The 19,486-nt window shown below is 43.3% G+C and overlaps 1 protein-coding gene across 1 annotated transcript in view; it reads right to left on the bottom strand.

The window, feature by feature from the left end:
* UHRF1BP1 (UHRF1 binding protein 1) overlaps positions 1-19,486 on the bottom strand; it is a 53,575-nt gene that overhangs the window by 9,377 nt on the left and 24,712 nt on the right. Inside the window, exons 8-16 of the mRNA XM_011986542.1 lie at positions 13,496-13,582; positions 12,790-12,960; positions 12,278-12,417; positions 11,747-11,888; positions 11,286-11,479; positions 9,632-11,079; positions 4,262-4,458; positions 1,063-1,217; positions 826-976 (exon numbers count right to left, since the gene is read on the bottom strand). Of these exons, the coding sequence (XP_011841932.1) occupies positions 826-976; positions 1,063-1,217; positions 4,262-4,458; positions 9,632-11,079; positions 11,286-11,479; positions 11,747-11,888; positions 12,278-12,417; positions 12,790-12,960; positions 13,496-13,582 (2,685 nt within the window). The remainder of the gene's footprint in view (positions 1-825; positions 977-1,062; positions 1,218-4,261; positions 4,459-9,631; positions 11,080-11,285; positions 11,480-11,746; positions 11,889-12,277; positions 12,418-12,789; positions 12,961-13,495; positions 13,583-19,486) is intronic.

Raw genomic sequence — 19,486 nt, 5'->3', positions numbered from 1 at the left:
GCACCACTGCACTCCAGCCTGGGCAACAGAGTGAGACCCCGTCTCAAAAAAAAGAAAAAAAAATGCAAATTATCAGGCCCCATCTCATTCCATGAATGAGAAATAGGGCTCAGCAAACTATGTTTTTGTTTTTTTTTGAGACAGAGTTTCACTCTTGTCACCCAGGCTGCAATGCAATGGCACGATCTCAGCTCACTACAACCTCCACCTCCCGGGTTCAAGCCATTCTCCTGCCTCAGCCTCCCAAGTAGCTAGAATTACATGCGCCCACCACCACGTCCAGCTAATTTTTATATTTTAGTAAAGACAGTGTTTCACCATGTTGGCCAGGATGGTCTCAAACTCCTGACCTCAGGTGGTCCACCCACCTCAGCCTCCCAAAGTGCTGGGATTACAGGGATGAGCCACCATACCCAGCCAATAATTTTTAAATGAAGTATGTAACATAAGCCCAGATTTTTCCTGTCATCTTTTATAAATGATAATTCACATCAAAGGACTGAATCTGAATGACAGAAGTTCCCTGATCAGATAGTTTTATGTTAAGAGATACACAAATGAAGTGGATGCTGTCCTCATGTATAAGCTCTAGGAGTACCTGGAAGTGAAGATGGAGACTAGCACAGTGAATGCAAAGCCCCAGAAAGCTCTGAGAGGCTCCTTGCAAAAAACGCTTCAGTGGAGTTTTTCCTCCCCCAGTGGCTGCTGGAGAGAACTTGGCACTAGTAGAGTGGCTGCCCTTAGAGCCCAGTGACAAGTACAAGTTAAACTGTGGCTGTCCTAGACAAGTCCCACGATCCGTCGTGGAATGACCACCATCCTTACCTGGGCACTGTCCACGCAGGAACTGCCAGAGTCCCACGGTGCCCAGCTGCTGGAGGGTCAGTTCCTCTGCTTGCAGGGCCACAGTCAAGTCCTCACCACGTACCTCAATCCCAAAAGACACCTCGTTCACCTTCAGGACCACGACTGAGACCTATCAAAGGAGATTCTCTTAGTTTTAAGTCCCAAGCTCCCAGCCCACAGCCTACCCTCTGCAGAGAAGAAAGCAGAGCAGCTGACCGGGTGAAAGATGAGGTCTTCTCCACTGGGTGAAACTGAACTGTTGGCTGCTGGTGACCCCTGGCCATAATTATTCACAAGAGGACTCCCTTGAACACCAGCATTATCTGGGACATTTGAAAGAGATCCTGGTGGAACAGATTCTGGACCAGACTCTGCATGAAAAAGAGGACAAATGAGTTCAAAAGTCAAACTATTCTGTTCAAATCCAACCTCTACAAACAATGACAATTGTAAAAATAAAACAAAATATTTATGGCATTCATGAGACAACTAGAAATTTGAGGACTAACTAGATATTTGATGAATTTATGAATTACTGTTAATTTTTTAAAGTGTAATGACAGTTGGTCCCATTTTTAAGTCTGTAAACAGAAGCAACCCAAGCGTCCTTCCATGGATGCAAGGATAAGCCATGTGGTATGTAAATAAATACAATGGAACACTATTGAGCCTTAAAAAGGAAGGAAATTCTGAAACACGCTACAAAATAGAAGAACCTTGAGGATATTATACTAAGTGGAATAAGCCAGTGATAAAAGGACAAACACTGCATGATTCCATTTATATGAGGTACCTAAAGTAGTCAAATTTATAAAAGAAAATAGAATCATGGTTGCCAAGGGCTGGGGGGAGGGGAAATGAGGAGTTACTGTTTCATGAGTACAGTGTTTGTTTCGCAAGATGAAAAACATCCTGGAGATAGACAGTAGTAATGATTGTACAACAGTCAGAATGTACTTAATGTCACTGAACTATCCGCTTAAAAATGGTTAGGATGGCAAATTTCATACGTATTTTACCACAATTTAAAAAAATTTAAGTCTGTATTTTCTAGCAATGTATAACTATTTATGGACAAAAGGATATGTTTGGGATTTGCTTCAAAATAACATGGGATGAAGGAAAGTGGGCAGTAGTGTATATGGAACAAAAATGGCCATGAGTTTGTTTTGTTTTTTTTTTGAGATGGAGTAGTCTCGTTCTGTCGCCCAGGGGAGTGCAATGGTGTGATCTCGGCTCACTACAACCTCCACTTCCTGGTTCAAGCAATTCTCCCACCTCAGCCTTCCAAGTAGCTGGAATTACAGGCGCGCACCACCATCCCTGGCTAATTTTTGTATTTTTAGTAGAGATGGAGTTTCACCATGTTGGCCAGGCTGGTCTCAAACTCCTGACCTCAAGTGATCCGCCCGCCTTGGCCTCCCAAAGTGCTGGGATTACATGTGTGAGGCACCGTGCTGGCCTTTTCTTTCCTTTCAGACTGGATGCTTTCCAAGGCAGAAATCCAGTCTCAAGTTTAATTGCTGTCTAAGGTGAATATATAAGAACCCCAGGAGATTTTTCAGAACTTTAATGTGATTAATTTCAGAATTAGGTTTCACCTCAAGTGATCCGCCCACCTAGGCCTCCCAAAATGCTGGGATTACAGGCGTGAGCCACTGCACCGGGCCTGCCATGAGTTCTTAGTTTCAAAGCTAGGTAATGGGTGTATAAGGGTTCATTATTTGATTCTGTCTACTTTTGTATATAGACACCAAATCTTCCATAAGAAGTTAAAAATAGTAACAAAACAAACATAACCAGTATACAAAACAAAAATAGTAACAAAACACCACCCGGCTTAAGAAACAGTGCATTCTCTTAAATTAAAACCACAGTGAAATATTAACTCACTCCTGTCAGAATTGCTACTCTCAAAAAGATTAAAGATAACAAGTGTTGGCAAGGATGTAGAGAAAAGGAAACCCTAGCACCCTGTTGGTGGAAATGTAAATTAATATGGGCATTACGGAAAACAGTATGGAGGGTCCTCAAAGCTAAAAATAGAGTTACCATATCCACTTTGGGGTATATATCCAAGGAATATGAAAAAAAAGTATATCAAAGAACTATCTCCACTCCTGTGTTTACTACATTATTCACAATAGCCAAGTTATGGGATCAACTTATGTGTTCATCAACCAATGAACAGATAAAGAAAATGTGGTACGAATACACAATGGAATACTATTCAGCCTTATGAGAGGGAAATCCTGTCATTTGTGATAATAGCTGAATCTGGAGGACGGACAATATGCTAAATGAGATAAGCCAGGCACTGAAAGACAGAAACAGCATGTGCTCCCTTATACATGGAATGTAAAACAACTGTACTCATCAAAGCAGAGAGCAGGATGATGCTTAACAGAGGCTGAAAAGGGAAATGGGAGGGGATAGGAGGAAATGTTAGTGAAAGGATAATGTTTCAGTTAAACAGGAGAAATAAATGGTAAGTATCTGAGGTGGCAGAGATGTTAATTAGTTTGGCTCAAAAATCCCACACTGTATGTGTGTGTGTATATATCATAGGATCGCTTAGTATTAATACCACACAGATACAATTATAATTTGTCAATATAAAATAAATAAATAAATAGATAGGACATCCTTTCTTTTTTTGAGATGGAGTCCCGCTGTCACCCAGGCTGGAGTGCAATGGCACAATCTTGGCTCACTGCATCCTCCACCTCCCCGGTTCAAGTAATTCTCCTGCCTCAGCCTCCCGAGTAGCTGAGATTACAAGCACCTGCTGCCACGCCCAGCTAATTTTTGTATTTTTAGTACAGATGGGGTTTTTACCATGTTGGCTAGACTAGTCTCCTGACCTCAAGTGATCCACCCACCTCAGCCTCCCAAAGTGCTAGGATTACAGGTGTGAGCCACCGTGCCCAGCCTAGATACTCTTAAGGGATCATTTCATAAGTTTCTAATTCAATAAACTGAAAGAACCAGTATAACATATAAAGGTATTCCTAAAAGTTTCTCATTTTATTAACAGATAAAAAGCTCCTATTTTCCAGTGACAACACAGGCCAAAAAAAAAAAAAAAAAGACTATAAACACATTCACACCACTGATACCAACCATGAAACTAATCCTGACTTAGCTATACGGCTGTAAGACTAGTACTCTCTCCTTTGGTTTGAATCTCTTTCTGTGATAAAAAGTCAGTTATTAACCAGTCACCTAGAAACGTGGAATTAAAACCAAACCCACAAATCCACTAAAATTTCTTTTTCTCTCTTTTTTGTCTTGGTTAAGAAAATGTCTACATTATCATCTCTCAGCTCCTCTTTAACCCTGCCAGTCTGATACAGGCAGCAGAGATAACCCTTTCTGGAATTCTGCAACTTTGCCTGGCTCTGCTCCCACATACCAGACTCCAAGAGCGTCACAAAGCTATCACTGCCATCACTGTCCACTGAAATCCGGTCTTCAGGGCCACTGCTATCCAATGAGACACCATCAAATGACTGTTGAGATACTGTCCTCTTCATGGAGAAAAATCGGAGTCGTGCAGCACCTCCACTCACTGGGGCTGCCACCCCCTCATCTGTCTTGGCTATGGGCTCCCTGTTTAAAAAAACAAAAACAAAAACAAAAACCACAAATGTGGCTTTGGAGATATGTTTGTTCCCATCCACTTACAATACCCATCCCTTTCCGCTCAGACAACTGGATAAAGTTCCCAATATTGGGAACATGCAACTTTGACATCACCTACTACTGGCTGTAAAGAGATCAAGTCATTTTTCAATCACTGGCCTTTCTGAATCTTTTTATTCCAACATTGCTAACTGCATAGACAGCGCTCTCATATTAACATTAAATGTCAAGGTTATTCAAGGTCATCCCAGACTCAGAAGAGATCAGCTACCTACTGCTCTGGTGCTGATGAATGGCACCTGAAGCCACCTGCATTCATTCCATAAGTATTTAGTTGCTTCTGTATGTAAGGCACCATACTAGGCACTAGGCAGGAGTGGGAGATGGATCAATTGATGAGTAAGACATTCCCAGTTCTAGACAACATCAAAGAGGAAAAAGGACAAGGAGAAGAGGATCAAGAGTGGCTTCGTGGTAGGAGATAACATTTGAGGTGGTCCTTGAAGGATTGTGAAAGTGAGAAGAGGGTATCCTATAGACAAGAAATGGCATAAACAAAGGCATAGAGCCAGAAACAAAAAGAGAATGGTAAGAATAATAGCTCTGCCCAGCTGAAGCATAGGTTTTGTCAGGGAGAGCAATGGAAGATAAAGTTAAAAAGGCATTAACACAGTGAAAAGCAACCTTTAAGGACCTTTTAATACCACCCTTCCACTTTACAGATGAAGAAACTGTCCCAAGGTCATAGTTAAAGGTAGAATTAAGAAAAACTCAGGCCGGGCACAGTGACTCACGCCTATAATCCCAGCACTTTGGGAGGCCAAGGCAGGCAGATGGCTTGAATCCAGGAGTTCGAGACCAGCCTGGGCAACATGGCAAAACCCTGTCTCTACAAAAAATACAAAGATTAGCCAGGCATGGTGGTGCGCGCCTGTAGTCCCAGCTACTGGGGGCTGAGGTGAGAGGATCACCTGAGCCTGGGAGGTCAAGGCAGCAGTGAGCTGAGATCACACCACTGCACTCCAGCGTGGGTGACACAGTGAGACTCTGTCTCAAAAATAAAAGACTCAAGTGTCCTAACTTCACATTAAGTGATTTTTCACTTTACCACAAGAGTGGCAGCCAAATTATAGAAAACCTTGAATAAAAAATTATTTATTAAAATGCTTTGAAAACTATAAATTGCTATATGGATGTATCATAATAATTGATTATGCCATACTTAAGAAGTTCAAACTAAATTCAGGGGGTATGAGGGAAAAGCATGAAGGTTTTGGAGTAGGGAAATAACAAGATTATACCTATGTTTTAGGATGTTTGGCCTGACTTTTTCAAACAAGCTGGAGAGGAAAAGACTTTTAGCAAGTAATGGATGTCTCATAAAATAAAATAAAATAAAATACCACCAATATAGAAATCAACCATACTTTTTATACACTAAAAAGTCTTCATGTGGGAACAGACATGGAAAACTGATGTGAGATTCCCTAGAGCAGTGCTCTCAAAGTGTGGTCCTGGCAGGAGCATCAGAATCAATGGGGAACGTGTTAGAAATGCAAATTCTTGGGCCCGGTGAGGTGGCTCATTCCTGTAATCCCAGCACTTTGGGAGGCCAAGGCAGGCAGGTCACCTGAGGTCAAGAGATCGAGACCATCCTGGCAAACATAGTAAAACCCCGTCTCTACTAACAATACAAAAATTAGCTGGGCGTGGTGGCACACGCCTGTAGTCCCAGCTACTCGGGAGGCTGAGGCAGGAGAATTGTTTGAACCCAGGAGGCGGAGGTTGCAGTGAGCCAAGAATGCACCACTGCACTCCAGCCTGGGCAACAGAGTGAGACCCCGTCTCAAAAAAAAGAAAAAAAAATGCAAATTGTCAGGCCCCATCTCATTCCATGAATGAGAAATAGGGCTCAGCAAACTATGTTTTTGTTTTTTTTTGAGACGGAGTCTCACTCTGTCACCCAGGCTAGAGTGCAGTGGCACGATCTCGGCTCACTGCAACCTCCGCCTCCTGGGTCCAAGCGATTCTCCTGCCTCAGCTTCCAGAGTAGCTGGGACTACAGGCGCATGCCACCACACCCAGTTAATTTTTTGTATTTTTAGTACAGAAGGGGTTTCACCATGTTAGCCAGGATGGTTTCCATCTCCTGACCTCATGATCCGCCTGCCTTGGACTTCTAAAGTGCTGGGATTACAGGCATGAGCCACCGTGCCCAGCCACTATGCTTTAACAAACCCTCCAGGGGATTCTGACAGAGAAACTATTAAAAAGCACAGACTGTTACAAACCTGAAAGTTTGGCAAATGCATCAACAACTTTAAAAATGTAGCATTTGACCCAATAATTTCACTTTTTGGTTTTTATTTATTTATTTATTTGTTTTTGAGACGGAGTCTCGCTGTCGCCCAGGCTGGAATGCAGTGATGCGATCTCGGCCCACTGCAAGCTCTGCCTCCCGGGTTCACACCATTCTCCTGCCTCAGCCTCCCGAGTAGCCGGACTACAGGCACCCACCACCACACCCAGCTAATTTTTTGTATTTTCAGTAGAGACGGGGTTCCACTGTGTTAACCAGGATGGTCTCGATCTCCTGGCCTCATGATCTGCCTGCGTTGGCCTCCCAAAGTGCTGGGATTACAAGCGTGAGCCACTGCACCCAGCCACTTTTTGGTTTTTATTCTAAAGAAAGATTTAGATATGTAAAATATTCACAAAGATTAATGTTCACAAAAATAAGGACATTTCATACAGCATTGTTTCTACCTGAGAAAAATGGGAAACAGACTAAATGACTCCCCAGATAGAGGATTGGATCAATAAATTATGATATATCAATTTGCTAGGATATAATGGAGCAATTAAAAATCATGTATTCAGCCAGGGGAAGTGGCTTATGCTTATACCCCTAGTGCTTCGGGAAGCCCAGGTGGGAGAGTCGCTTGCACTCAAGAGTTCAAGACCAGCCTGTGCAACATGGTGAAACCACATCTCCAAAAATAAAAATAAAAATCATGTATTCATGTGCCTAATGAATGGGAAAATATCACAATAAAACATTGAGTGAATAAAGCAGCAGGTAACATTGTAGAAATAATCCTATTGTTGTAAAAACAGTATTTGTGGATATTATATGCATAACCATCCACAAGTATACACATGAATGCAGAAATACAAAGACTGGAAGAAAATACACTCAAATGTAAATAGTGGTTATCTGTAGATTGTTACAAGTGGTTTTTATATTTTCTTCTTTACTCTCTTATTTCCTGCATTGTCAACGCGATAAACACAAACCATTTTTATAATTTAAAAAATTAAAATTATAGCCCAGGCACGGTGGCTCACACCTGTAATCCCAGCATTTTGGGAGGCTGAGGTGGGTGAATCGTTTGAGCCCAGGAGTTTGAGACTAGCCTGGGCAACATGGCAAAACTCCATCTCTACCAAAAATACAAAAATTAGCTGGGCATGGTGGCACATGCTTGTGGTCCCAGCTACTCAGGAGGCTGAGGCAGGAGGATCACTTGAACCTGGGAGATCGCGGCTGCAGTGAGCAGAGATCGCAACACTGGGCAACAGAATGAGACCTTTCTCAAAAAAAAAAAAAATTAAAAATTAAAATTATGACAAAAGTGGTCAGAATATGGACAGCCTAGCCCTGTGGATTATTTACACCTATAGGATAAAAGGAAGAGAGCAGTCAAGGAAAAAGAAGACTCCTTCAGAGAAGTGAGAGTAACTGGGTGGGGTTACAAATGCTCAGAATGAATGAACTGATCGGAGAAGGGGGACTGAGGAAAAGGCCACAGGCTTGGGCAGTTAGGAAGTTGCTGTTGATGTTTTAAAAGGGCTCATTTCACACAGCTTTCTTTTCTCTTCTTCACCTCTGCTCTTTTTCCATCTCCCTTACTTGTCTCCATTTAGAAAAGGCAGCACATTGGGTGATTAGGAGTGCAGGCTTTTAATCCGTGTCCCACCACTCACAAGTTGTGTGATCCTGAGCCTCAGTTTCCTCATCTGTGAGATGGGGAGTGATATTAATACTAACTTTATAGGGCTATTATAAAAATCCAGTGGACCAATATTATAAGTACTTAGGACTGTGTCTTGTCAGGTACAGAAGGCACTCAGTAAATGCTGATTAGTATTATTATACAATTCAACCCTTGAAGTTTTCCTCTCCTTCCTCCTTGCTGTCTGTCCTAGCAGGTACTAGCTCACCCATAGGCATTACTTAGAGACCCACTTAAGATAATTCACTTAGACAAAAGCTCTAAATGCACTGGTTTTCATACCATGGTCTCTAAACCACAAAGTGTTCCAGGAAAGACTTCCCTTAGACTCAATTATCTTTCCTAAAACCACGAGGCACCCATGGGAAAATCCATACTTTTCCACTCTTCTCACTGTGCATTTCTGTGTTTTTCTGTTTACTCCCTACTCTATCTCCGGTGCTTAACACAGAGCCCAGCACACAGAAAGGGCTCAAAAGATATTTGTTGAATGAATGAAATTCTTCCTTCTCTATTACTGTGGCAGACACTGATAAGGTACTAGAAAAACAAGTCCAAAGCCACAGCTTTTCTATTTACAAGATATAGGATATCTATAAGCTCATCCTCTCTAAAGCCTCAGTTTTCTCAGCTATAAATTGGGGATACAAATGTCTAAGGCCACCTTCCCCAGCTGCTGTGGGGATCAAATCAAACAAAAAAATTACATGAAAGCCCACTGAAAATAATATACATATGCCAGTATTATTATTCTGATATAGCATATTTGTATCAATAATAGTGAAGCAAGTTGAGTACAGTGGCACGTGTCTATAATCGCAGCTACTCAGGAAGCCAAGGCAGGAGGATTGCGGAGCCCAGCAGTTCAAGACCAGCCTGGCTAATACAGTAAGGCGCGTCTTGAGGGGAAAGAAAAGTGAATCAGTGAAAAAGGAGATAATCTGATTCTAAGAAGCAATAAATATTGACTTGAAAACTGCCCATTAAATAGGCCATTCTATGCATTCTCCTGGACTGTATGGTACTTCCCAATCTAGAAATGCATACAGTAAGAGGCCTTAAATCCAATGATTAGAACTAGGAGAAGGAGATGGAATGATTGAAGGAGGCACAGAACCACTTACTTGGCTGGCGGGAGGGACAACATCTTGTGCATGGTGGAGGTCATTCGATCTCTGCCCAAACTGAAGGCATCCTTAGTCAGGGACACAGCTTCCTTGGTGAGGTCCATGGTGGCATGTAGAGCCTCCTTGGTGGCATCCTTGGTCACGTGAATAGCACTTGACAATTCTCCCTCAATGTTCTTCAAGGGGATGAGCTCACCCTGTCCATTCACAGCAGTCTCCCTGCCAGCCGGGGGCTTCAATGCAGCTGGTGAGCTGGAGGCTTGGGTTCTGCTCAGTTTTTTGGCCTGTAGGGACTCTACTGCCTCATGGCCCTTCCCTGCCAGCTGCTGGTCAAGTGGACCTGAGTCCTGCAGTTCTCCATTGCTATGTGGCCTCTCCTGGGATACATCCTGATTTTCAGTGATACTTTCCTCCAGGACCTTCTCAGGGCTTGCTGGGCCCTGGTCTGATGAGGCATCAGACTTCAGTTCCCGATCCTCTGAAGGAGATAGCTCTGAATCTACGAGACTAGTACTATCTGAGCCTGCAGAGTCAGCATCGACAGCACCAGGGGCAGGATGCATAAGCAGAGCCACCTCAGCACTGGGAAAGAGAACTCCAATGCAAGCTGTCTGGTCCTGCAGGGGAGACCCAGTCATTGACTCTGTATCCTTAGTCAGCTGCTCCTGAAGCCTCTGCAGCACCTCCTTCAGGCGAAGCAGAGCCAAGTACTGGTAGTGGTCAAGTCTCACGCGGACATGGGCCGGGGAATGTACAAGCATATGAACATCTGCTACATCCTCCAGCTCTGTCAGAGGCCCTTTGTTGTCCACACCACTACTGCCTTCTTTAAAAATTTCCATGACTTCTGTAAGTCCTGATAAGCTTTTCAAGTCATGCTCAGTCTTTGACCGCTGATGGGACATAGAGTCAGGGGCAAGAGCCTCAGACTGGACAGGACTTCCAAAGCTGGCTGATGGTTTCAGCCTCCCCTCTGAGGCCAAAAGAAGCTTCTGTGCCTGGGCTTGCTGCCAGCGGAGGGGTAGGCAGGCCCAAATAGACAGGGGGAAGGGGGCTACAAAATTCAAGGTATGGCCTTTGAAGTTTTCTGTTCCCTCAAAGTCCAAGGAGATCTGGGTAAAGTGGACAGACCACAGATCCCGGGAAGCCTTAGGCCTCTGGGGAGGGAGGGTATTAGGCTGAGACAGGCAAGAATCCATCTGAAAGGCATGATGCAAAAAAAGCATGTGCAGAAGGCTAAAGCCACCCGGAACCTTAGGAAAGTGATCATAATTGGAATGAAAGAACTCAGCAGCAGCAAAACCCCGGAAGAGACTCTGGAGGTCTGAACAACTACAATGTGGGGCATGACGTGTATTGGTGGCAATCATGCCTGATGCAGAGAAGACAAGGGCCTGGGGACGATGCAACTCTGCCCGCTCTCTCTTTTCCAGTGGAAAGCTCACCTTCACAGAGAAAATGAAACACAATTCAGAATGGTCATCTGAGTATCTCAGCATCCCGCTATTAATACACATGTAAAAGATGATTTGGGCTCTGAAACTATTTTCTTACTTCCACAAAATGGACACAGCAAAATCATGGATTATGTCCATTGGAAAAATGCTGCTGTGGCTACCAGCAGGGGATAAAAGTCATACTCTCCCCTCACCTTCAACCAGAATGCATCTAGTCGGATGTCCAAGTGTTCATCTTTCTGACTTGAATCTTCCAGCTTGTAGATAGCTTTGAACTGCTCCAAGCTGCGGTATAAATCCAGGCAAAAGAGGTTTCCCCAGAGCAAACTGACAGGATCCATAGTAAATGTCAGACCATTTAACTGAATGTAAAGATTAGGACAAGGGACTGGAAAGCAGAGGAAAAAACAGAAACATAACTGTAAACAATTCTGTAAAAAGCAATAGCGAGGCTCTTACCACCTAATATTAACTATATTATGAACAGAGCAAAGGTACACATTTATACAGGGCACAGTGTTTAACAAAAGTGTGCTAAATTTACTCAAACACTGAAAACTCCTAAAAACAAATAAAAATGTAAGTAGTGGCCCGAAAGCTGACAAATGGGAAAAGCATGAGCTAGACAGAAGAAATAGCCAGGCTAGATGCTTACCTGGAAGCTCCTGATTATCTGGGAAGTAATACTCCGTGAACTCAATATGAATGGCAGAGACCTGGGTGGGGAGGTTGTGAAGTTTCCGACTGCAGGAAAGGAGGGTAGATGGCTTTTTACTTGGCTGTCCAGCGGTGGAAACCTAAACAATCACAACTTACTGTTAGTATCAACAATCAAACTTAGAGCAGACCTCCATTTCCACTTAGGAAGCATAAAGCCTCTACCGTCCCTCCAAAATCTGTCACGGGGAACACAGTGCATTTCACACATATTCTAGGCCTTCTCACACCTGCCTCACATTCTACACGAGTTAGTTTTTTCAGCGGGAGGTTCAAAGCAAAGCATTCACAGTAAAACTGGGGGAATTCCCAAGTCCTGATCTCGCCAGCCCTGCTCAGAAAGAAACAGACCAAACTATTAATCTTCCCAGAAGTGAGGTAAATAGTCCCCAAATTCCAAAACTTTGTTCATACTGTTCCAGTTGCCTTCCACGTAAACTGCTCCACCTCTTTCCAAGCATGTCCTCACCTGGTGGATGTCCAGGTCATCCACCCGTACCACCAGGCAGCTAGAGCGTAAGCGGTTCCATGCTGGAGGCCGAAAGGCAGCCTGTCTGCCCTGAGAGGGGCTTCTCTCAAGAGGGTACTTTCGAGGACTGGAAAGAGAATCTAAATAAAAATAAGGTGGGAAAAAGAATCAGATACATTCAACTCTCATTATTAATACAATTAGGAAAGTAAAAATCCTAAGATCATTAATGCTATATGTAGGAAAGAGAGCTTAACACTGTCTAGCTCCTAGATGAACTCAAAAATATTATTCTTAAGACCAAGACAACAGTCTACTGAATAGAGATGATGACATCAACACTGCGGCTATCCCTGGGGTCAAAGAGGTCTCCGTAAAGAAAAAAGTCACCGATGTCTCTTCATTAGATACAGTTGGGATAATCAGCTAGTTCTTGCTTGATCTTCACTGTTATTCAAAGATAAATGGCAAGAAGCTAAACAACTGGAGTCTTCCAGTTCCTCATAACCCACCTGCTCTTCTCCGAAAGGGAGAGTCTACTCCCAGGTGCCAGGGTGGTTTCAGACCTGTCTCTTCATGCCACTTCTCCATTTTGCTCTGAAATTCCATCACCAGCTTCTGGGCCCACTGGCCTCGGGTCTCCATGGCCTCACAGTGGCGTACCCAATGTTTGCAGCTATCACCTGTGCAAAGAAGAAGTGAAAAGATTTTAGCCCAAGATCTTGATGAATGTTCCAATTTTTCCTTTCCGTCAGGATAGTCATAGTTCAGAATCTGATTCCTCACCCATAGTCCAAAAATCTCTGGGATAAGGAAAAATTATTCAATGACAGGTTGCACATTCTTCTGGATTCCATATGTGATTTTTCCCAAAGGCTCCCTAAAGGCAAGCTGTTGACTGCTGCCATATTTGACGATGGACTACTGGAGAGGCTCTAACACTAGTGGAAGCGAGGGGCTGAGAGTAGAATCAAAAGCAATATCTCAGGCCCTAGATATCTCCCCTACTCACTTTCTCTCATTACTGATAAAGAATCATCAACAGTGGAAGCTGCAAGTTTCCAGATGTCCTCTTGAAGAGGGGTATCTCCCACACCCCTCTGAGCATGCACTGCAAACTCTGGCAACCTCCTGTTAAGCAGTCAGGGATGAATCCAGGAATCTGCCCTCAATATTTTGGGCTATGCTAGAATTGGCCCCATTCAGAGTTTTCCTAACCTGTCCAGTGGAAAGGGTAATAGTCAAACGCCATCTTGCGGAAGGTAAGCTGCATGGCACCACCCATGAGTCTGTTTGCAGAGACACCTATAAAATAAAAATACAGGTGAATGGCAGCGGAAGGAACAAAGAGGCCAAAACACCAACTAAAGCATGCAGAAGTCCTCTTAAGGACCGGCTTCAAAGCCCAGCTGATAACACGGTACGGCCAAGAGGCCACGATGCGAGGTGATTTGCAAGGCTGAGGCCCTCTTTTGAGTTACAACAGCCAATGGACATGCTCTCAAAGATCCAAAAGAAAGTATATTCCATTGTATCTGTAAATGGTTGCCAGACTTCCAGAAAGGCAAAAGAAACCACCAAACTCAGGATTCAGAAATTGCAGTCCTAGGTTTCCCAGACACACTCTACAGCCTTGACTGTTTCTCCAATCCCAGTTTTATTTTCCCTCAATACAACACACGAAGAGGCAGAAGCCAAATTCCCCCAAAACATAACCTACATTATTTCCTTTCATATCCTGGCCTCAGAGCTAAAGCTGTTACATTAGACAATGATTATATACTATACATACAAAGTACCACGGAATGCTAAAAACACTACACAAACAGGGACATTATAAAACAAACACATAGAATATTATAGGTAAACTGAAATTTTCAGCAATAAGCCAAACATTACACTATGTTTACCATGAATTTACACTTAATTCTTACTAAATGAATGAATTTTCCATGTTTCTATCATCTCTCTCCAATTAGACTAAAGAACTGTAAAAGTAGAAACAATGTATTCCACATGTGTGTATTGTCTGGGTCACCCTATTCAACTTCCAGCCTGTCTCCTACTAGTATATCTAGCATAGAGCCTTGTAAGTAGTAGATGCTCAAAAATAAAAGAGAAAACACCACAGAAATGAGTGAAGGGAAATACCATGGAATTCTCTAGGTGTAAGCTTGCATACCTTCAACCAGTAAGGTCATTTCCATCCAATCGACATTTTGCCATCCCAAATTCTCCTAACAAGAGAGACCCCTATACAGTGTTTCTGTTTCTCAACTCTTCATAATCACCCCAAGTTGGCTTTTAAGATATTTTTTTCCTAATTGCCCTCTCTCCATGAAATGTTAATACCACAAATACATGTTAATGTACTACATGTATGTGTGTATATATATATATGCTTTAACATTTTAAAAAGAATATGTATAAAGCATGCTCTTTTTATTCATTACTGGGTTACAAAATGCAAAATAATTTTTAAGTTAAAAGTTAAATTAACATTTTAAAAAGATATTAATATTTAACTTCACAACTGTATTTGCTAAGTTTTAGTTTTATGTATATATTATAATGTCTCAAGTTAAACATGCAAAAGATCAACTTATATAAATATATAATAGCAATATAATCAAAATTTTAAATATTCTAATTTTTTTCAGCAAATGAAAAACAATTAAAAATTTTTAATTTTTTTTCTTTTTTTTTGAGACGGAGTCTCACTCTGTTGCCCAGGCTGGAGTGCAGTGGCACTATCTCGGCTCACTGCAACCTCCGCTTCCTGGGTTCAAGCGATTCTCCTGCCTCAGCCTCCTGAGTACCTGGGATTATAGGCATGCACCACCATGCCCTGCTAATTTTTCTATTTTTAGTAGAGACGGGGTTTCACCATATTGGTCAGGCTGCTCTCCAACTCCTGACCTTGTGATCCACCTGTCTCGGCCTCCCAAAGTGTGGGGATTACAAGCATAACCCACCACACCCAGCCAAAAATTTTAATCTCTTAAAATTATTTTTAGTGAACATAACCTTTAACTTTTGCTTGATATAAGAAAATACCTGGCCAGGCACTGTGGCTGATGCCTATAATCCCAGCACTTTGGGAGGCCGAGGTGGGTGCATCACTTGAGGTCAGGAGTTCGAGACTCAGCCTGGCCAACATGGTGAAACCTCATCTCTACTAAAAATACAAAAATTAGCAGGACTTGCTGGCACATGCCTGTAATCCCAGCTACTCAGGAGGCTGAGGTAGGAGAATCACTTGAACCTGGGAGGCAGAGGATGCAGTGAGCTGAGTGAGATGGCATCACTGTACTCCAGCCTAGGTGACAGAGCAAGACTGTCAAAAAAAAAAAAAAAGAAAGAAAGAGAGAAAAGAAAAGAACTTTTAGAGGAGGAGGTAGAGCAAGATGGCCAAACACATCCCCTCCAGTGATTATCCAGCAAGAACATCAAATTGAACAACTATCCAGGCTGGGCATGGTGGCTCATTCCTGTAATCTCAGCATTTTAGGAAGGCTGAGGTGGGCCTGGAAAACAGGGCAAAACTGCTCCCCCTGCCACAAAAAAAATTTTTTTAAATAGCTGAGTATGGTGGGGCATGCCTGTAGTCCCAGTCGGGAATCCTAGCCTCAGTCAGAAGGCTGAGGCAGGAGGATCCCCTGAGCCTGAGAGTTTACTGCAGTGAGCTGTGATTGCACAACTGCACTCTAGCCTGCTTGGCAATGGAGCAAGACCCCGTCACAAAAAACAAATGAAAAATAACTATCCACACAGGAAATCATCTTCATAAGAACCAAAAATCAGATGAGTGATCACAGTACCCAGTTTTAACATCATATTACAGAAAGATGCACCAAAGAAGGTAGAAAAGACAGTCTTGAATTGCCGACACCACTCTACCCCCAGTCTCCTGGCAGTGGCCTCATGGCACAGACAGCATCCGTGTGCTTCGGGGAGAGACCTCATAGTAATTATGGGACTTTGCATTGGAACTCAGTGCTGTCACGGCAGAAAGCCAACACAGGGCAGAATTCTGCCAGTGCCCACAGAGCATTTAGACCAGCCCTAGTCAGAGAGGAATCATCCATCCCGGAGGTTATTAGAGGTTATTACCTGAGTTCTGGCTAGCCCTACCACTGCATGCTAAAGTGCTCTAGGATCCTTAAGAAATTTGAAAAGCCACAAGGATTGTTAATTCCTGAGCAACTACTGGTGCTATGCTGGGATCAGAGCCAGTGGACTTGGGGTGCAAGTGACCTAGCGAAACATCAGCTGGGATAGCCAAAGGAATGCTTGCATCACCCCTCCCACAACCCCATGCAGCACAGTTTGCAGCTCTGGGAGAGACTGCTTCCTGCACTTGAGGAGAGGACAGGAGAGGGGTGGATACAGAGGACTTTGTCTTGCGATTTGGATACCAGCTCAACCATTACAGAACAGGGCCCCAGGCAGAGTCCTGAGGCCCCCATTCGAGGCCTCTAGCTCCCAAATGACATTTCTAGATACAACAGATCCTGGGTCCGAATGGAACCCACTGCCTTGAAGGGAAGGACCCAGTCCTGGAGGGATTCATTGCCTGCTGACTAAAAGGCCCTTGGGCCTTGAATAAACATGAGCAGCACCTAGACAGTATTCGCCATGGGCCTTGGTTGAGACCCAGGGCTGTGCTGGCTTCAGGTGTGATCTGGTGCACTCTTATTTGTGGTGGCCACAAGGAGAGACGACTCCTGCTTGAGGAAAGAAGACAGAAGAGAAAAGGGGACTTTGTCTTGCAGCTGGGTACCAGCTCAGCCATAGTGGGGTAGTGTACCAAGTAGGCTCCTAGGGTCCCCGATTCCAGGCCTTAGCTCCTAGATGACATCTCTGGACCTGCCCTGGGCCAGAGTGGGGCCCACTGCCCTGAAAGGAGAGACCTAGACCTGAGAGCATTCACCACAAGCTGACTGAAGAGCTCTTGGGCCTTGAGTAACATTCAAAGGAGCTTCAATATGTCTGGCAGCAGACTTCTCAGTCTGCTAGGAGAAGAGGCATGACATATTTAAAGTGATGAAGGAAAAAAACTTTTTTTTTTTTTTGAGACTGAGTTTTGCTCTTGTTGCCCAGGCTGGAGTACAGTGGCACGATCTCGGCTCACCACAACCTCCGCCTCCCAGGTTCAAGTGATTCTCCTGCCTCAGCCTCCCGAGTAGCTGGGATTACAGGAATGTACCACCATGCCCAGCTAATTTTGTATTTTTTTTTTTAGTAGAGACAGGGTTTCTCCATGTTGGTCAAGCTTGTCTCGAATTCCCAACCTCAGTGATCTGCCTGCCTTAGCCTCCCAAAGCGCTGGGATTACAGGCATGAGCCACTGCGCCAGACTAGGAAAAAATTTTTATCCTAGAATAGTATATCCATGAAAATATGCTTCAGACATGAAGGAGAAATACTTTCCCAAACAGAAAAGGCTGAGGGATTTCATCAACACCAGATGTGTCCTACAAGAAATGCAAAAGGGAGTTCTTCAATCTGAAAGAAAAGGACGTTAACGAGCAATAAGAAATCATCTGATGGTATAAAACTCACTGAAAATAATAATTACAGAGACAAATACAGAATATTATAACCCTCTGATTACGGTGTATGAACTACTCATATCTTGAATAGGAAGACTAAAAGATGAACCTATCAAAAATAACAACAACAACTTTTCAAGACACAGACAGTATAATAAAATATAAAGAAAAACAACAAAAAGTTAAAAACCAGGGAGATGAAGTTAGAGTTTTTGTTAATTTCCTCTTTGCTTGTTTGTTAGTTGGTTTGTTTTTGTAATCAGTGCTAAGTTGTCATCAGTTTAAAATAATGGGGTATAAGATGTTATTTGTAAGCCTCGTGGTAATTTCAAATAAAAAACAAACTGGCTGGGTGCAGTGGCTCACGCCTATAATTAGCCAGTTGTGGTGGTGCATGCCTGTAGTCCTTTGGAAGGCCAAGACAGGTGCATCACTTGAGGCCACGGGTTTGAGACCAGCCTGGCCAACATGGCGAAACCCCGTCTCTACTGGAAATACAAAACTTAGCTGGGTGCAGTGGTGCATGCCTGTAATCCCAGCTACTCAGGAGGCTCAGGCACAAGAATTGCTTGAACCCAGGAGGCGGAGGTTGCAGTGAGCTGAGATCATGCCACTGCACTCCAGCCTGGGTGACAGAGCAAGACTTTGTCTCCAAAACCAAAAAAAAAAAAAAAGAAAAAAGAAAAAATCTACAACAGATGCACAAAAAAAAACCAAGAAATTAAAATGTAGCACTAGAGGAAATCGCCTTCACAGAAAGGAAGACAGGAAGGAAGGTCAGAAGGAAAAGAAGACCAGAAAACAAATTAAATGACAGGAACAAGTCCTTACTTATCAATAATAACATTGAATGTAAATAGACTAAACACTCCAATCAAAAGACATAGAATGGTTGAATAGATTAAAAAACAAAATCCAATGATATGTTCCCTACAAGAAACACAATTCACCTACAAAGACACAAATGGACTGAAAAATAAAGGGACGGAAAAAGGTATTCCATGCAAATTAAAACTAAAAAGAGAGAAGGAAATAGTTACATATATATATACACACACACCCCCCCATATACACATATACACACATATATACACATATATCTATATACATACACACACACACACACACACATATATATATTTTTTTTTGAGACCGAGTCTCACTCTGTCGCCCAGGCTGGAGTGCAATGGCACGATCTTGGCTCATTGCAACCTCCACCTCCTGGGTTCAAGCGATTCTCCTGCCTCAGCCTCCCAAGTAGCTGGGATTACAGGCACCTACCACCATGCCAAGCTAATTTTTGTAGTTTTAGTAGAAACAGGATTTTGCCGTGTTAGCCAGGCTGGTCTTGAACTCCTGACCTCAAGTAATCTGCCCCTCCTCGGCCTCCCAAAGTGTTGGGATTGCAGCCATGAGTCACCGCACCCAGCCCTGAATTTTTTTTTCTTTTTTGAGACAGGGTCTTGCTCTGTTGCCTGGGCTGGAATGCACTGGTGCAATCATGGCTCACTGCAGCCTTTACCTCCCGGGCTCAAGCCTAAAATCCTAGCATTTTGGGAGGCCAAGGCAGGCAGATCGCTTGAGTCCAGGAGTTCGAGACAGGCCTGGGCAACACGGCAAAATCTCATCTCTACAGGAAAAAAAAAAAAAAAAA

The sequence above is a fragment of the Mandrillus leucophaeus genome, unplaced genomic scaffold (genome assembly GCF_000951045.1).
Source record: "Mandrillus leucophaeus isolate KB7577 unplaced genomic scaffold, Mleu.le_1.0 Scaffold3, whole genome shotgun sequence".
Taxonomy (NCBI): Eukaryota; Metazoa; Chordata; class Mammalia; order Primates; family Cercopithecidae; genus Mandrillus; species Mandrillus leucophaeus.
The sequence above is the reverse complement of the archived record's forward strand: the minus strand, read 5'-3'. Positions and strand labels throughout refer to the sequence as shown.